General features: G+C 42.8%; 1 protein-coding gene across 1 annotated transcript in view; it reads right to left on the bottom strand.

Moving 5' to 3' along the window:
- Positions 1–274: 274 nt before the first annotated feature.
- LOC120056792 (roundabout homolog 1-like) overlaps positions 275–20,281 on the bottom strand; it is a 45,007-nt gene continuing 25,000 nt past the window's right edge. Inside the window, exons 6-19 of the mRNA XM_039004996.1 lie at positions 17,782–17,909; positions 17,187–17,302; positions 15,258–15,489; positions 14,892–15,013; positions 14,070–14,241; positions 11,348–11,536; positions 10,693–10,735; positions 10,384–10,499; positions 9,566–9,880; positions 9,361–9,462; positions 8,890–9,037; positions 6,225–6,449; positions 5,572–5,933; positions 275–528 (exon numbers count right to left, since the gene is read on the bottom strand). Coding sequence (XP_038860924.1) covers positions 275–528; positions 5,572–5,933; positions 6,225–6,449; positions 8,890–9,037; positions 9,361–9,462; positions 9,566–9,880; positions 10,384–10,499; positions 10,693–10,735; positions 11,348–11,536; positions 14,070–14,241; positions 14,892–15,013; positions 15,258–15,489; positions 17,187–17,302; positions 17,782–17,909 — 2,524 coding nt within the window. The remainder of the gene's footprint in view (positions 529–5,571; positions 5,934–6,224; positions 6,450–8,889; positions 9,038–9,360; positions 9,463–9,565; positions 9,881–10,383; positions 10,500–10,692; positions 10,736–11,347; positions 11,537–14,069; positions 14,242–14,891; positions 15,014–15,257; positions 15,490–17,186; positions 17,303–17,781; positions 17,910–20,281) is intronic.

Here is a 20,281-nt window from a genome sequence, read left to right as displayed (position 1 = left end):
CTGGATGGGAGAGGTTGAATGGTCAACTTTTCATTTCATTCCCAATTACATCTTCTACTCATGACTTGTTGTAAACCACTCACAGGAAAACAAAGGCCACTTCCTAATTCATGGATGAAACATAAAATTACATAGTTTTTCTCCTGATTTTCTGAGTACTTTACAAATCATGAGTAAATTAAATGCATGTCTTGGCATTGAAATGGATTTCACAAAAAACGTATCATCAAGCCAATCATCGCTGTGAGGTTGTCCTTGACCCACCCCCTCATCCTCAAACCCTACCCCCTCCGGTGGCTCGGCGGTCCTCACAGTGATGGTCAGCACGACGATGCCCCCAGGTGTTGCAGGCGGGGGGTGTATCTGCCTGGGAGGTGTACTGGGCGCGGTACTGCGCCTCCATCTCCTCCACCCAGGTTGTACTCCAGTCCCAAACGGGCATGGGATCCAGCTCCCCGAAACACTCCGCTCCTTCATCTGGAGCCGGAGGGAACAGGGCACTGAGGGGCAACGCCGGGGGAGAGAAGTCTGGAGAGGAGAACCAAACTAGAGTTATCACACACACAGATGCATGATACCATGACGCACCAGCATACACCATGTGGAGAGATATATGATACCATAATACAAATAAATATATGATACCATGATACAGAGAGATATGACAACTGATACCATGATACAGAGAGATATGACAACTGATACCATGATACAGAGATACATGACAACTGATACCATGATACAGAGAGATATGACAACTGATACCATGATACAGAGAGATATGACAACTGATACCATGATACAGAGAGATATGACAACTGATAGGTTGGACACACCTACTCATTCCAGGGTTTTCTTTATTTTTACTATTTTCTACATTGTAGAAAAATAGTGAAACATCAAAACTATGAAATAACACATAAGGAATCATGTAGTAACCCATTTTTTAAAAACAAATTAAAATAAATGTTATATTTGAGATTCTTCAAAGTAGCCACCCTTTGCCTTGATGACAGCTTTGCACACTCTTGGCATTCTCTCAAGCAGCTTCATGAGGAATGCTTTTCCAACAATCTTGAAGGAGTTCCCACATATCATGAGAACTTGTTGGCTGTTTTTCCTTTACTCTGTGGTCCAACTTATCCCAAAACATCTCATTTGGGTTGAGGTCGGGTGATTGTGGAGGCCAGGTCATCTGATGCAGCCCTCCATCACTCTCTTTCTTGGTCAAATAGCCCTTACACAGCCTGGAGGTGTGTTTTGGGTCATTGTCCTGTTGAAAAACAAATGATAGTCCCACTAAGCGCAAACCAGACGGGATGGTGTATCGCTGCAGAATGCTGTGGTAGCCATGCTGGTTAAGTGTGCCTTGAACTCTAAATAAATCACTGACAGTGTCACCAGCAAAGCACCCCCACACCATCACACTTCCTCCTCCATGCTTCACGATGGGAACCACACATGCAGAGATCATCGGTTCACCTACTCGGTATCTCACAAAGACACAGCGGTTGGAAACCAAAAATCAAAAATTTGGACTCATCAGACCAAAGGACAGATTTCCACTGGCCTTGTGTTTCTTGGCCCAAACAAGTCTCTTCTTCTTATTGGTGTCCTTTAGTAGTGGTATCTTTGCAGCAATTCGACCATGAAGGCCTGATTCACCCAGTCTCCTCTGAACAGTTGATGTTGAGATGTGTCTGTTACTTGAATTGTGTGAAGCATTTATTTGGGCTGCAATTTCTGAGGCTGGTAACTCTAATGAACTTATCCTCTGCAGCAGAGGTAACTCTGGGTCTTCCATTCCTGTGGTGGTCCTCATGAGAGCCAGTTTCATCATAGTGCTTGATGGTTTTTGCGACTGCACTTGAAGAAACTTTCAAAGTTCTTGACATTTTCATTATTGACTGACCTTCATGTCTTAAAGTAATGATGGACTATCGCTTCCCTTTGCTTATTTGAGCTGTTCTTGCCATAATATGGACTTGGTCTTTTACCAAATAGGACTATCTTCTGTATACCACCCCTACCTTGTCACAACACAACTGATATGCTGAAACGCATTAAGATGGAAAGAAATTCCACAAAATAACTTTTAACAAGGCATATCTGTTAATTGAATGCATTCCAGGTTACTACCTCATGAAGCTGGTTGAGCGAATGCCAAGTCTGCAAGGTTGTAATAGCAAAGGGTGGCTACTTTGAAAAATCTCAAATCTCAAATATATTTTATATTGTTTAACTTCTTGCCACTATAGGGGGTGCTGTTTCGCATTAGCATAATTTGCTCTCCAGATTAAACTGCCTAGTACTCAATTCTTGCTCGTACAATATGCATATTATTGTTATTATTGGATAGAAAACACTCTCTAGTTTCTATAGCCGTTTGAATTATGTCTCTGAGTGAAACAGAACTCATTCTACAGCACTTTTCCTCCCAGTGTGTGAGATTTCAGCAATCTTGGCCTCTGGTTCCAGATCAGTTTTAAAGTCCCTGTAAATCCTATGAGGATACAAACACTGCCCACGCCTTCCTCTAGATGTCAGTAAGTGGTGACAATTTGAATGGAGTCGATTGCGCAATCAGTGCCTGTATAAAACGGCAAAGACCGGATGTACCGTCCCTTTGCTCCCTGCGCCTGACGCAGGATGGACGTTGGACCTCCTCTCTTTCCAAGCTGTTGTTTAGCCACTTATATATCGCCGGTCATGTTTTTACTCGTTATTGGTGTTAAAAACATCATAAGGTAGTTAATTTAAACCGTTTTATAGCAATTTATATCCGTTTAGTGCGATTTTGAAGCAGTTCTATGTGACGCCCATCCAAGAGCTGGGCACGTTTCGGGGTCCCGGTCGAACGTTAGTGGGCATTTCGACGGACAGAGGACATCTTTCGACCAAAAGAAGATTAGACCCAAGAAAGGATACATTGCCCAAGATTCTGATGGAAGATCACCTCATAGTAAGAAATATTTAAGATGATAAATCGTTGTTCTGTCGAAAAAATTTAAACGCATATTCCGCCATTTTGTTTGGTATAGCTTCGCTTGGCGAACCCTGTATTGCACAGTAAGGATAATTTTAGAAATGTAATTCAGCGATTGCATTAAGAACTAATTTGTCTTTCGATAGCTGTCCAACTTATATTTTTTTAGTCAAGTTTATGAATAGTTATCCATGAGACAAGATCACTGTGAAAGATGGCGTCCGACATTTTCAGGCTAGTTTTGCTAGTATTGTCATTGTATAACCACGGTTGTTTGTGGCTAAATATGCACATTTTCGAACAAACTCTATATGTATGTTGTAATATGATGTTACAGGAGTGTCATCGGAAGAATTCTAAGAAGGTTAGTGAAAAAATTAATATATTTTGGCGATGATAACGATATCGCTCTCTTTGGCTTGAATCAATGGTCGGGTAACGTTTGCATATGTGGTATGCTAATATAACGATTATTGTGTTTTCGCTGTAAAACACTTAGAACATCTGAAATATTGTCTGAATTCACAAGATCTGTGTCTTTCCATTGCTGTGAGTTGTGTATTTTTAAGAAATGTTTTATGATTAGTAATTAGGTAATACACGTTGCTCTGTGTATTTATTCTAGTCGAGTTGTGATGGTGGGTGCAATTGTAAACTAGGATTTATACCTGAAATATGCACATTTTTCTAACAAAACCTATCCTATACAATAAATATGTTATCAGACTGTCATCTGATGAGGTTTTTTCTTGGTTAGTGGCTATCAATATCTTTATTTGGCCGAATTGGTGATAGCACCTGATGGAGTAAGAAACTGATGGAGTTAGGAAAGTGCTGTCTTTTGCTAACGTGGTTAGCTAATAGATTTACATATTTTGTCTTCCCTGTAAAACATTTTAAAAATCTGAAATGGTGCCTTTATTCACAAGATCTGTATCTTTCATTTGGTGTCTTGGACTTGTGATTTAATGATATTTAGATGCTACTATTTAATTGTGATGCTATGCTAGCGATGCTAATCAGTGTGGGGGGGGTGGGGGGTGATCCCGGATCCGGGGTTGAGAGGCGGTAAAAGTTAACACTTTTTTGGTTACCACATGATTCCATATGTGTTATTTCATAGTTTTGATGTCTTCACTATTATTCTACAATGTAGAAAGTCAAAATAAAGAAAAAAACTTGAATGAGTAGGTGTGTCCAAACTTTTGACTGTACTCTACATGACAACTGATACCATGATACAGAGATATGACAAATGATACCACGATAAAGTGAGATATGCTAACTGATACCATGATACAGAGAGATATTACATGACAACTGACATCATGATAAAATAGATATGATAACAGAAAGGTGACATTTTAACAGTGCCAAAGATTGCATCTTTGTACCATATCAACAGTAAAAACCTGATGTATGATGCATACGCAACTTAGAATCAATCCACTGTCTACTTGTTAATAGCCCATTTGGCACCCTATTCTCCCCTCTCCCTCTCCCTCTCTCCCTCTCTCTCTCTCTCTCTCTCTCTCTCTCTCGCTCGCACGCACACACGCACTTAGAAATCCAATTTGTATAATGCACAGTGCACATTCAGGACTCTGTTTCACTGTGGCAACACTCCTGTATTAAAAATAACAATTGGGCAAATGGAATAAAGTTGAATCGGCCATATGCACATTTGGAGAAAGGACAGAGTGATTAATTAAATGACAGTCTGAGAACGATTACTCGCTAGTGCCTTCAATTTGCTGAGAGCTCCTAAGTAATCGGCAGTTGCCACCCCTGAAACCTGAGTTTACCCCCTACCTAACATACGTGCGCACACACGCGCGCATACACGCGCGCGCACACACACACACACACACACACACACACACACACACACACACACACACACACACACACACACACACACACACACACACACACACACACACACACACACACACGAGTAGTTGCACACAACACACACACACACACATACTCTCCACTGTGTGTGTCTGTGAGATACACTCTCACCTCAATCACATCGATCTGTCCCATAGGTCAGTCTCAGTGGCCACACAAGCACTGACATTTCCCACGTGTAGTCCTCCCAGAATACAAGACCACTGCTTAACTCTAGTCTAGGCTACATCCCCAGTGGATACAGAGCATGCCGATAAGCTACACAAAGGTAAACTGGTGACACCTGATTGTGTGGTTAAATCCTTTTCACTACCAGCTACCCGAGGGAATAAACTACAATTCCATTTATGAGTTGTAAAGTCATTGTTAAATACTATAAACAATGTTCAATTCATGAATAAACATAACCCTGATGTAGCCTGAGACATCCACCAAAAAATCTTCTTACACAAGTATATCATGACCAAACTATAGAGGCTAGACGTTAAAGAGGAATCTGTTGTAAATCAGACTCCAAAGCACCATTTTAGGATTGTACAGTATGGTAAGAGTTCACCACCTAGTGGTAGTTGGTGACAAAACATCTCAATCTCAAGTAACCTGTTAAAGTATGATTGACTAAAGTATGAAATATAATTAATGTGTGAGTACATTTTCTCTAGTAGTCTTGCCTGAGAACGAGGCTCCACTCATGGACTCTGCGGCCACAGTGGCCAGCACGCAGGCAAAGTTGGCATCGCTCATGAATTTGCCGTCCGACGAGCTGATGAAGCTGGTGCGGGTGCTGTTAGCCATGTTGCCCTCTGGCACCGACCCCCAGCCGTTCCACAGCGAGCCCTCCCATTCACTGCAGAGCGACAAGGGTGTGCTCTGGAGCCGGGCCCGTCGAGAGCCCATTGGCTGGGACTCCTGGTCGTCAGTCAACCTATCCTCCAGTTGGTCGGAGGGAAGGAGCCCACAGATGTAGCCCAAAGTGGGAGTGGGGGAGAAAGGGCGGGACAGGGAGGAGGAAGGAGGATTCTCCGGCATTGTGCTGGAAACAGGAAGTGAGGTAAGAGGAGAGGTGAATGAAGTAAAAACTACTGATTCCGGTAAAGCAATACTGTACTAAAATAACAAACATTTTTGTAATATCCAACACTATTTTACTAATAAAGAGACTGGCTATTCAAATATTGAATATTACTGACAATAATTTTGGTTGTCTCTAAATGCCCTTATCAATCGATGTAGCAGAATAGATAGCATCAAAGCACAGCCCCTCAATGACTCTGACAGTAACCCTCTCACCCTCCCCTCCCCTTGGTTTCCATGGCAACCCTACCTGCGCCTCTCGGCCTTGGGGTTGAGCTCCAGGTACTGGGTGACTTCCTGTGAGGTCATTGTCGTGTCCTGCTCCTCGTCTAATGACAGGCAGTAAGAGGCAGTGGACAGGCGGCTGTAGGAGGGGAAGCCCGTGGTGTTGGATGGGGGGCCACGGAGACCGGACGCAGCACACACAGACTGGTGAGACCCGTCATCCACCATCAGCTTAGTGGACCTGCTGGACCTAGGTGTGACAAATAAAGGTCAGAAGGTAATTTCCAATAATTCAGACTAAATTCATGAGACATTTATAAGTTATATTCTTCAATAATCAACTTGTGTATCATAAATGAATGAACAAAATGGCTACATCACAGATTGGGCCCCCAAATATTAGCAATTATTTATATTAGGTATAACCAAAAGATTAGACCCTAGTGTAGGAGAAAATCACGCAGGTATTTATACTTTGTACTTAGTTGTCTAAATGTACTGTACAGTCGTGGCCAAAAGTTGAGAATGACACAAATATTCATTTTCACAAAGTCTGCTGCCTCAGTTTGTATGATGGCAATTTGCATATACTCCAGAATGTTATGAAGAGTGATCAGATGAATTGCAATTAATTGCAAAGTCCCTCTTTGCCATGCAAAGGAACTGAATCCCCCAAAAACATTCCCACTGCATTTCAGCCCTGCCACAAAAGGACCAGCTGACATCATGTCAGTGATTCTCTCGTTAACACAGGTGTGAGTGTTGATCTTCAAGAACTTCAAGGAGAGCGGTTCAATTGTTGTGAAGAAGGCTTCAGGGTGCCCAAGAAAGTCCAGCAAGCGCAAGGACCATCTCCTAAAGTTGATTCAGCTGCGGGATCGGGGCACCACCAGTACAGAGCTTGCTCAGGAATGGCAGCAGGCAGGTGTGAGTGCATCTGCACGCACAGTGAGGCGAAGCCTTTTGGAGGATGGCCTGGTGTCAAGAAGGGCAGCAAAGAAGCCACTTCTCTCCATGAAAAACATCAGGGACAGACTGATATTCTGCAAAAGGTAAGGGGATTGGACTGCTGAGGACTGGGGTAAAGTAATTTTCTCTGATGAATCCCCTTTCCGATTGTTTGGGGCATCCGGAAAAAAAGCTTGTCCGGAGAAGACAAGGTGAGCTCTACCATCAGTCCTGTGTCATGCCAACAGTAAAGCATCCTGAGACCATTCATGTGTGGGGTTGCTTCTCAGCCAAGGGAGTGGGCTCACTCACAATTTTGCCTAAGAACACAGACATGAATAAAGAATGGTACCAACACATCCTCAGAGAGCAACTTCTCCCAAACATTCCAGGAACAGTTTAGTGACAAACAATGCCTTTTCCAGCATGATGGAGCACCTTGCCATAAGGCAAAAGTGATAACTAAGTGGCTCGGGGAACAAAACATCGATATTTTGGGTCCATGGCCAGGAAACTCCTCAGACCTTAATCCCATTGTGAACTTGTGGCCAATCCTCAAAGGCGGGTGGACAAACAAAAACCTACAAATTCTGACAAACTCCAAGCATTGATTATGAAAGAATGGGCTGCCATCAGTCAGGATGTGGCCCAGAAGTTAATTGACAGCATACCAGGGCGGATTGCAGAGGTCTTGAAAGAAGGGTCAACACTGCAAATATTGACTCTTTGCATCAACTTCATGTAATTGTCAATAAAAGCATTTGACACTTATGAAATGCTTGTAATTATACTTCAGTATTCCATAGTAACATCTGACAAAAATATCTAAAGACACTGAAGCAGCAAACTTTGTGAAAATTAATATTTGTGTCATTCTCAAAACTTTTGGCCACGACTGTAGTTACAAGAAATTCCCATTTATTTTGTGATAATAGTGTTATTCCTTGCAAGAGAATATAGTCGTACTATAACTAGAATTTAGACGTTTTCTTTGTTAAAACTGTGGTTACATGTCATTCATGGTCATGTAAATTGGCATTTAATTGGTGCATGTTGGTTGCTGTTCTATGAGCCGTGCCAAGGCCCTGTCATCGAGGCTAAGAACAGGGAGGAAGTACAATCATTTCCCCCAGCGGGAGACAGGAAACCAGTTCAGGCCATTAGAGAGTGGGGAATGGGAGAAACTGTGGTAGATTGGTGTCAGGAAGAGGTTAAAAGGAAGTAAACAAGGGAGCCCTGTGGTAGAGTGTGAGAAACACACGGCTCATAGATGCTCATATGTGCTCAGATGTACTGTAGATGACTGGTCTAATTGATTCAAGGGGCTAAATACAAGGTCCATAAGGAAGAACCCTTTGATTCTTGGTTATTGTTCAGAAGTATGTCTCTGAAAGCACCAATCATCAACACACTACAGGGGAGTTATTAATATAATGCTACAGCCAATGAAATATGTAACAGATGGTACATTTATTGAGCTCAGTTTGATGAGTATTCTCTCATGTGCCATGTGTGGTAAGTGTTAGTCAACATAAGTAGCCTTGGTTTTGAGACTGGGGCAGGACGTCTTGAACAGTGGCACAGAGAGAGGGGGAGCAGGATTGGGGAGTCTTGCCAATGTCTGTGTGTCTCTGTTTGGATGTGTGTGTGTCTGTGTGGGCGTGTGTCTGTGTGCGTGGGTGTGTGTGTCTGTGTAAGTGTGGTTATGTTTGTGTGTACATGCATGTGTGTGTGTTCCTCACCCTTCCTCTGAGGTGAGGCTGTGTGTGTCAGTGGTGTCGTCCATGGGCAGCGGAGGCGGGGTGGGGAGCATGTCCACCAAGTGCAGTGAGGCTGAGTGGTGCAGGAAGCGGGACGACGCCAGGGGCTTGACGCACTCTGAGCGCCCACCTGGAGGAAGAATACACACAGGCACCAAGGTCAACACAACAACAACACTGTCAAGGACAGTGGTTCTGTACCATCCATTCCTGGGGGAACCTTCAGGAGTGCACATATTTGTTCTAGCCCTGCACTCACACACCTGATTTAAGATAAGCAGCTAATTTCCAAGCCCTTGATTAGTTGAATCAGGTTTGCTAGTGCTGGGATAAAACAAAAACATACATACCTGGGGTTCAGTGAAAACAATGGTTCTAATTGTCCCTGAGCATTAAAAGCCTTTAGGGTATGAGTGGTGTAAGATGACAGTACAGTACAGTACAGTACAGTACCTGGTGGGAGGTGGCTGAGCCTCTGTTTGTAAGGCACTCCCCTCACAGCCAGCGCCTGGCTCCTCGATGACACCAAGGGGGCGCTGTTCACTGCATGGAGCTCTGAGGGAGGAGACAAAGTCTGTGATTCAAAAGTAATTACAGATCGATGTTAACCAAGAGCAAGGACATCAAAACCATTTAAGAAGGCCACATTGACTATCACCTCGTTTGTAATTCTTCTCCCATGACTCCTTGAGCACGCCCATCTTGGGCTGGGCTGGGGGCAGGGCCTGTCCATCCTTGACCAGCGTGGTCTTGACAGCGGTACGCACCGCCTCTGCGCCGTGCTGGGAGTAGTGTGAGGAGGAGGAGGTGTGGCAGTGGGGCCTCTTAGGGCATCGGGTGGGGCTGTTGAAGGTCTTGAGGCCGTTTCCCGTCAGGTCCACGTAGAACGTCCCATAGACACCGCAGCTGTCGGGCACGATGGGGACAGCCGAGTCCAGGGAGCCGGGGTCCTTCTTGGCTGTGATTGGCAACTCTGGAATAAGAAGAGGACCACTATCTGTTATCCTCAATGATCCTAAATGATGTGCATCCACTTGTGTGGATTTTAAATGCTATGCATCTACTTGTGTGTATTTTAAATGCTGTGCATACACTTGTGTGTATTTTAAATGCTGTGCATACACTTGTGTGGATTTTAAATGCTGTGCATACACTTGTGTGGCTGGAATTATTTTTGAGTTATCGATCTAAGATTGGAGAAATTCTGAGGCAGAATGGATCAAGTGTATTGTTTAGATAGCAGAGGTGGTTCACTGAGCTTCCATAATGAATAGCAGAGGTAGCAGATGAATAGCCTCAGCCCTAAAAATCTATGTTAAAAGCCTACTCTTTTAGCACACAGGGCAAACTAACTGAGTACCGAGTTGCATTATCAACTGGTCCAGGGCCAGTCTTTTTTTATCCAACTCATAATGCTTACATTAAGAACTGCGGTAGGATGAACTGATTCTAGACAAGCTGTAGAGGAGAACTCACTGGTCTTCCTGAAGACGGGGTTCTCCTGGCTCTGAGCCCACATGCCCTGGTACTTCTCGCCACTCTGGGCCGGTCTCCACGCACCCGAGATCCATGGTGAGTCTGGGGCCGCCATTCTGCAGAGACGCATGTCAATCAATCAATCAATCAGTCAGTCAGTCAGTCAGTAAATCAGTCAATCCCATGTATTGCGTATGGTTAAAATGGCAAAACTAGGAGGCAAATACAGTGGATCAGATCATATTATACACATTACAAAACAAAAAGTAGTGAAATCCTTTTCAATGAGCGACACTGTCTTCCACCTACCGGTGTTTGATGATTAGGTCCTCACTGGCCAACCTGTACAAACCTGCAAAACCCAGAGTAACAGTCACTTGGTTGATTTCACAATGAGGTATCACAGCTTATACAGGAACATTGGAGATGTTAATGGTAATCCTGTCATTCAACACTATCAATCAATCGTATTTATAAAGCCCTTTTCACATCAGCTGATGTCATAAAGTGCTATACAGAAACCCAGCCTAAAACCCCAAACAGCGAGCAATGCAGATGTAGAAGCACACACTTCCATAGCACAAGCTTCCATATCATTGTAGCATCACTACAATGATATAGATGCTAAAGTGTCCTTAATATAAATTCTCATATAGCATTTACTTTGAATGATGAGAAAGTCAAAAGTAAAAACCAACCTATGTAAGTAAAAGCATGCCTGCTACTATACAACCTTGTGGTGTAAAACCTCTAGTTGCACATCATATAGCTACAACCTCTCTTGTTTTAGCCAAATAATACTCACACATTAAAACCTGATTAGCAGCTAACGCTGATTACGTAGCCGTAACAACACAGTTGACTAGCATAGCATCCATGCTAAGATAACCTTGCTAAGCTTATGCTAAAGATACAACATATAAGCTAGCCCCCACTTCCAGCCCAGACAGACCTTTAGCCTTGCCGTGGCCTCGTCCCAGGTGGTCGCCGGGTCGGGTGTGGTGGCGGTACAGGCAGAAGGCCATCCCCATTAGGACGCACCACAGGAGGGTGCCAACGCTTCCGATGAACACAGGGTCCCTCAGCACAGCCAGGACCTGAGTCAGGTCCCTACTGGGGCTGTCTGACTGGGGGGCCCCGGACCTCCGAGAGTCTGTAAGAGGGAGGGAGGGAGGGAGGGAAGGGAAAGAAAAACAAGACTTAAATAAATTAAAACACAGAGAGACAGACACAGAGAGGAAAAGAGACAGACAGACAGAAATAAAATAAGTCAGAGACAGAGAATATGAAAGAGGGAAACACTATCACACACATGATTGGCAATGTGGGTATATATATATATATACATACACACACAAGCATATGGACAACCCAAATCCACCCAAATTAGTGGATTCGGCTATTTCAGTGCTGTTATTGTGAAGAGGAAACGTTTAGGAGCAACAACGGCGAAGCAGTGGTAGGCCACACAAGCTCACAGAATGGGACCGCCGAGTGCTGAAGTGTGTAGCATGTAGAAATCGTCAGTCCTCGGTTTGGAACACTCGCTACCGATTTCCAAACTGCCTCTGGAAGCAACGCGGCTGCTCAGCCATGGAAACCCAAATGGGTTTCCATGGCTGAGCAGCCGCACATAAGCCTAAGATCCACATGCGCGATGCCAAGCATCGGCTGGAGTGGTGTAAAATTCGCTGCCATTGGACTCGGGAGCAGTGTAAACGCATTCTCTAAAGTAATGAATCACACTTCACCATCTGGCAGTCCAACGGATGAATCTGAGTTTAAGGTCATTGAGGTTAACAGATAGTGGTCCTCTTCTTATTCCAGCATTGCCAATCACAGCCAAGAAGGACCCCCCGGCTCTGTGTTCTTTTGCAAAGAAAAAGCCATATCTCAGACTGGCCAATAAAAATAAAAGATTAAGATGGGCAAAAGAACACAGACACTGGACCGAGGAACTCTGCCTAGAAGGCCAGCATCTCGGAGTCGCCTCTTTACTGTTAACGTTGAGACTGGTGTTTTGCGGGTACTATTTAATGAAGCTGCCAGTTGAGGATTTGTGAGGCGTCTGTTTCTCAAACTAGACACTCTAATGTACTTGTCCTCTTGCTCAGTTATGCACTGGGGCTTCCCACTCCTCTTTCTATTCTGGTTAGAGCCAGTTTGCACTGTTCTGTGAAGGGAGTAGTACACAGCGTTGTACGAGATCTTCAGTTTCTTGGCAATTTCTCGCTTGGAATAGCCTTCATTTCTGTGAAGAAAAATAGACTGATGAGTTTCAGAAGAAAGTTCTTTGTTTCTGGACATTTTGAGCCTGTAATCAAACCCACAAATGCTGATGCTCCAGATACTCAACTTGTCTAAAGAAGGCCAGTTTTATTGCTTCTTTAAACAGTGCCATTGGAACACAGGAGTGATGGTTGCTGATAATGGGCCTCTGTACGCCTATGTAGATATTCCATTAAAAATCAACCGTTTCCAGCTACACTAGTCATTTACAACATTAACAATGTCTACACTATTTCTGATACATTTTATATTATTTTAATGGACGAAAAATGTGCTTTTCTTTCAAAAAGAAGGACATTTCTAAGTGACCCCAACATTTTGAATGGCAGTGTATATATATATATAATACATTTTTGTTGTTGTTGTTATTTGTAAACTCAGGTTGCCTTTATCTAATATTAGGTTTTGGTTGAAGATCTGATAACATTCAGTATCATAAATATGCAAAAATAGAGAAAATCAGAAAGGGGGCAAATACTTTTTCACGGCACTGTACAGTAAAGGCTGCATTTACACATGTAAATTTATTTTTACATACAGTGGTCTTTTAACCAATCAGATCAGATCTTTTGTCAATAATTAGGCAAAATATCAGAATTGTGCCTACTGTGTCTACATAAACACTAACCAGTGGTATAAAGTACTTAAGTAAAAATAAATAGTTTTTGGGGGTATCTGTACTTTACCATTTATATTTTGACAACTTTTACTTCACTACATTCCTAAAGAAAATAATGTACTTTTTACTCCATACATTTTCCCTGAAACACAAAAGTACTCTTTACATTTCGAATGCTTAGCAGGACAGGAAAATGGTCCAATTCATGCACTTCTCAAGAGAACATCCCTGGTCCTCCCTACTACCTCTGATCTGGCGGACTAAACACTAAACACAAAAGCTTTGTTTGCAAATTATGTCTGAGTGGAGGAGTGTGCCCCTGCTTATCCGGAAATTTAAAAAACAAGAAAATCGTGCCGTCTGGTTTACTTAATTGTGAAATGATTTATACATTTACTTTTGATACTTTAGTATATTTTATCAATTATATTGACTTTTAATACTTAAGTATATTTAAAACCAAATACTTTTAGAGTTTTACTCAAGTAGTATTTTGCTGGGTGACTTTCACTTTTACTTGAGTAATTTTCTATAAATGTATATTTACTTTTACTCAAGTATGACAATTGGGTTGTTTTTCCACTACTGACACTAACACATACAGTGTTATACACATCTGTTTCATTCATCTTCAAACCTTCCAACCCACATTGATGCTTTCAATGAACTGGACTGCAAATTGCACAAATCTACTATTGTAGTCTTGTTTTATGTAAGGTTTCGTAACCCTGTGGTGTTTGGTTGACCATACAGATATCTGTGGCATGTTGTCACTGACCTATGACCAGTCTATGGGGGTCACTCTGCACCCCGACGCCAGCTCCGTTGACTGCTGCCACCTGGACCCAGTACTCTTTGCCTGGGTACAGAGGGTTTATTTCCAGACTGTGGGTCCCACTATCCACTGTCCAGTTCAGGTACTGCTGCTCCTCCAACTGCACAAACCACAACTGGACAGGACAAACGCACACACAGAGCTCAAAGAGGGAACCAAGGAAGCATTACAGAGAACTGTGTGTGTGTGTGTGTGTGTGTGTGTGTGTGTGTGTGTGTGTGTGTGTGTGTGTGTGTGTGTGTGTGTGTGTGCGTGTGTGTGTGCGTGTGCGTGTGCGTGCGCGTGCACGTGCGCGTGCGTGCGTGCGTGCGTGCGTGTGTGTGCGTGCGCACTCAGGTAACTGCTTCCACAGCAGGGATACTATGAAACTCTGGTCAGGGAAAGCAGGCTTTTGTTCCAGCCCACACCTTTGATTCATCTTATCATGGTCTTCTTCTATCAGGACTGCTTAGTTGAATCAGTTATTTTGCACTTGAACAAAAGCTTGCACACCAGGGTTGCAGAGGACCCCTGTCAATACAATGTCTAATTAAATTGTGAATGTGAATTTAATATGTTAAACATAGTACAAGGTCATTGAAAAAGAGAATTGTTTCAACACTTTACATGTCAGGCATATAGAGAAAATAAACTCACCCTGGAATTTCTTGCATGCTCTCAAACATGTCATAAAACACATTGTGGAGCATACAAGAATGCTAGGTGCTAGATTTGTCAGGCATAGATACAAGAAGGTAAAGGTGTAGGTAGCCATCTTATTCTTACCTGGTATCCCTGGATGATGCCGTTGTGAGCTTTGTGGGGTGGAGGCTCCCAGGTCACATAGACCGTGTCATTGTGGTCAGGGGCCATTGTTATGGAGACGGCCTGAGGTGGGGCGCTAGGCACTGCAGGAAGATGGAGTGTCATGAAAATAACAATACACGTGTAAAAACCACACATATGACCCATCTTGATTCAAATCATAGTTTTTCATCTTCATAGTACAAATTAGCGCAAAGGACCACCTTTATTCAATAAAGTCGGACTACTCCTGAGCCACAGTATCCAAAGACACACCTACAGTATATTTGCATACTTTTTGGTTTACAGTTGATAACAGCCTGCTAACTTTTTTGAGCCCTTCCTTACCCGTTTCAGGTACACGCAGGTGCCTGGTGTTGCTCTCCCGGCCATACAAACTGCTGCCGTAGGGACGCACTTTGAACTCATACTTGTAGCCCCTCTTGAGCGGGCCGACCAGTGTTTGAAAGTTGGGTAGTGGCACCCTCTTAGCAGCCCAGTCCGAACTGGCAGGCAAGAGAGAGCGACAGAGGACCTCGAAACCATCCAGGTATTGAGGCTGGGTTGGGAAAGACTGGAGCTGAAAGAAAAAGAACAAAAAGGAAAGACACAGTTATCAAGCAATAATGAGATTTGCGCTTTTGAGTGTAGAAACTAGGGTTGCAATGGAAGGGTATATTACTGGTAACTTTTGAATTTTACCAGTAAACTACCAGAACTTTGGTAACTTTCAGGTTTGGGGGGAATTTTATCACACGACATCTAGTGGCCATTTTGGGAACTTCAGAGTATCACAGGTGTCTTATTATCTATAGCCTTCTGTGTGGCCTTATCACATGTCAAATATATAAAATAATCAAATACGATTTTTAAATAACAAATACACTGGCAAAGCTGTAAAACATTAGCTTAAATATAAACCATAGACTTTGTGAATACCATTGGTGTGGGTTTCAGCATGAAATATATATATTTTTTTACACACCTTTATTTATTTTACTATGTCAATATGTATTTTGTTGTAAATCTTTTGCAGCCAAACTGGTGGCAGTTATGAAAAAAGTAAATAGTTAGAAGAGTTGCAGAGTTAATTGAAAATAATGCCATTGTTGATTATATGCTTTTTTCATTAATTAAGCTATTTCCTCTTTAACCATTTAAATGTAAAAAAAATAAAATATTTAACCTTTATTTAACTAGGCAAGCCATATGGTATATCCACTTGAAACTCATGGACAATATGGACACAGATATAAAAAATAAATACTAAATATGAATACATTTTACAAAATGTATTCAGGTATAAATTGCCAAAGTTAACATAGATTTCCATTGATTACTTGATAATTACAAAAATTACTGAACATTATGGCAGTTTTGAATCCTTTGAATATTATCTGTAGATAGATTTCCATCCAATTGGTGACAGATTTTCATGTGAATAGTCTAAAATCCGCATAACGAAAATATGTGCATTTTCCCACCAGTGGTGTGTTTCCACCAAACGGACTTGTTGCGGATATAAATCAGTGCGTGATGACATAGACGATTTTGTGTGCACTAAGTTTTCATGTACCAAATGAAGTTTGCAGATACAGTGCGGGTAGGCTATGAGTTTAATATGGATAAGAGCGAGAATATTTTTATTCGATCATCATGTCACCAGAATAAGACCCTCAAAATGTATTGGAAAGGAGCATCAAGTTCACCGTCACTTTCACCACTCAGTGAAGTTCATCATAACTTATTTAATCTGTATCCTAATAAACTGCATAGTTTCCCGAGTCGTAGTGGGAGGCCCACACACCATATCATCACGGGACTCCAAGTTTACTTCGAAATGATGGTTATTATATCAATATTTGCTCCTAAAGGCATTTCCACCACCATTTCTCACATAACTGATTTTAGAGGCACGAAAAGATCCCACTATGTCAAACGAACAAATGATCTGTCGGCATTTATAAATTGTACCAAAACTTCCTGTTTCCATCACAGCTGTCATTATTTTTTTTACATACGGTTTGCCTTTTCTCGCATAAAAAAACTGTGGATGGAAATGTGGTTTGTGACATGAAAATAATGTTCTAAACAAACACAAAAAATGTCAGGCATGAATCTTAGTTTAGCAAAAGGTAAATTCCTTACATTAGGAGTTCACTATTGAAGTGTTAGCTGGGGGATACTCTCTCAACATCTTGATGCAGTTATCTGTTATGTGAAAACAGTTTTCATAGTAATACATGAACCTCCATGTGACGTGTCTGATGTCTGTACCTTCCACTGCACTTGGGACATGTTGGAGTTTGGAGTCAGCACCGTCACATTCTCCAGAGCTATGCGCAGGTCCGACAACTCTCTGTGAAGGTCCCTCTGTCTGGTGCTTGCAGCTCCTGTGAAGGAGGGAGAAAAATCTTCATAGAAAAGAATGTTGTACACTTTTCTATTCATAAATTGAAATTCCCTACTGGCACTGAAATTGACACAAACTAAACTAAACATGTAACGAAAAGTCCCATAGTGCTCCTAAAAACGGTTTACTTTGAACCACACTCATTTCCTCCACCGTCTCACAAACATCATAAAAAGTAATGTTTTTGTTTGTGTTACATCCTGCTGCAAATATTGTGAATAATATGTTCCTTGTTTAGCATTCCAGTAGAGTTTTCTGTATTCCCCTGGGAGAAAGAAATACATTCTATTCTAGCTGTAAGGAAATAGGATAGGACAGGATCAACTTTAATTTCCCTCAGGGGGAAATTGTCTTAGACAAACAGTACTGCTGTATACAAAATAAACACTGTACATTACACATTCAACAAATACACAACACATAAATGTAGTGGTGAAGGCTCAAGCTAAGTGCTCTTACCCTCCACCACTAGCTGTGCGCTGGCGGTGACCACCCCCACGTCGTTGACAGCTGTGCAGGTGTACCTCCCAGAATCCTGTGGTGTCACGTAGTGGATCTGGAGGCTCTGGTCAGGATTCACTAGATACCTACAGACATGACACAGCAACCAACACAACATTCACTATAGAAACTGTATGAAATGATTAGAAATCAAAGAATTACTTATTATTATTAATATTGCATACTAATAATGCATGTTATGACACATGTACTCACTGTGCAGAAGAGTAGCTCAAAGAGTCACAAAGATTACACCCCCAAGACTTTTGTCTACTTTAATACACAAGTGTCACCGCTCACCTTAGGGTGTGACTTGGGTGGGCAAATCTATGTTTCTATTTCTTTGTTGGCCTAGTATGGTTCCCAATCAGAGGCAGCTGTGTATCATTGTCTCTGATTGGGGATCATACTTAGGCAGCCCTTTTTCCCACCTTAGATTGTGGGATCTTGTTTTTGTATAGTTACTGTGTAGCCTGCAGAACGTTACGTTCGTTTATATATATATTTTTTGGTGTTCATCTAATAAAGAAAGATGTACGCTTACAACGCTGCACCTTGGTCTCATTCCAACAACGAACGTGACAACAAGTGAATTTGTCCAAATACTTTTGGTTCCTTAAAACGGGGGGGACTACGTACAAAAAGTTCTGTAATTTCTAAACGGTTCACCCTCAAATTAAAGCTGACAGTCTGCACTTTAACCTCATAGTCATTGTATCATTTCAAATCCAAAGTGCTGGAGTACAGAGCCAAAATAATATACACTGCTCAAAAAAATAAAGGGAACACTTAAACAACACAATGTAACTCCAAGTCAATCACACTTCTGTGAAATCAAACTGTCCACTTAGGAAGCAACACTGATTGACAATAAATTTCACATGCTGTTGTGCAAATGGAATAGACAACAGGTGGAAATTATAGGCAATTAGCAAGACACCCCCAATAAAGGAGTGGTTCTGCAGGTGGTGACCACAGACCACTTCTCAGTTCCTATGCTTCCTGGCTGATGTTTTGGTCACTTTTGAATGCTGGCGGTGCTTTCACTCTAGTGGTAGCATGAGACGGAGTCTACAACCCACACAAGTGGCTCAGGTAGTGCAGCTCATCCAGGATGGCACATCAATGCGAGCTGTGGCAAGAAGGTTTGCTGTGTCTGTCAGCGTAGTGTCCAGAGGATGGAGGCGCTACCAGGAGACAGGCCAGTACATCAGGAGACGTGGAGGAGGCCGTAGGAGGGCAACAACCCAGCAGCAGGACCGCTACCTCCGCCTTTGTGCAAGGAGGAGCAGGAGGAGCACTGCCAGAGCCCTGCAAAATGACCTCCAGCAGGCCACAAATGTGCATGTGTCTGCTCAAACGGTCAGAAACAGACTCCATGAGGGTGGTATGAGGGCCCGACGTCCACAGGTGGGGGTTGTGCTTACAGCCCAACACCGTGCAGGACGTTTGGCATTTGCCAGAGAACACCAAGATTGGCAAATTCGCCACTGGCGCCCTGTGCTCTTCACAGATGAAAGCAGGTTCACACTGAGCACATGTGACAGACGTGACAGAGTCTGGAGACGCCGTGGAGAACGTTCTGCTGCCTGCAACATCTTCCAGCATGACCGGTTTGGCGGTGGGTCAGTCATGGTGTGGGGTGGCATTTCTTTGGGGGGCCGCACAGCCCTCCATGTGCTCGCCAGAGGTAGCCTGACTGCCATTAGGTACCGAGATGAGATCCTCAGACCCCTTGTGAGACCATATGCTGGTGCGGTTGGCCCTGGGTTCCTCCTAATGCAAGACAATGCTAGACCTCATGTGGCTGGAGTGTGTCAGCAGTTCCTGCAAGAGGAAGGCATTGATGCTATGGACTGGCCAGCCCGTTCCCCATACCTGAATCCCAATTGAGCACATCTGGGACATCATGTCTCGCTCCATCCACCAACGCCACGTTGCACCACAGACTGTCCAGGAGTTGGCGGATGCTTTAGTCCAGGTCTGGGAGGAGATCCCTCAGGAGACCATCCGCCAACTCATCAGGAGCATGCCCAGGCGTTGTAGGGAGGTCATACAGGCACGTGGAGGCCACACACACCACTGAGCTTCATTTTGACTTGTTTTAAGGACATTACATCAAAGTTGGATCAGCCTGTAGTGTGGTTTTCCACTTTAATTTTGAGTGTGACTCCAAATCCAGACCTCCATGGGTTGATAAATTTGATTTCCATTGATCATTTTTGTGTGATTTTGTTGTCAGCACATTCAACTATGTAAAGAAAAAAGTATTTAATAAGAATATTTCATTCATTCAGATCTAGGATGTGTTATTTTAGTGTTCCCTTTATTTTTTTGAGCAGTGTATATATTGTCACCATCCAAATACTTTTTGATCTCCTGTATATAATAATATAAGCCATTTAGCAGACGCATTTATCCAAAGCGACTTACAGTCATGCATACAAACCACATGTTG

The sequence above is a fragment of the Salvelinus namaycush genome, chromosome 12 (assembly GCF_016432855.1).
Source record: "Salvelinus namaycush isolate Seneca chromosome 12, SaNama_1.0, whole genome shotgun sequence".
NCBI lineage: Eukaryota > Metazoa > Chordata > Actinopteri > Salmoniformes > Salmonidae > Salvelinus > Salvelinus namaycush.
Note: the sequence above shows the minus strand (reverse complement) of the source record. Positions and strands in the feature narration are given on the sequence as shown.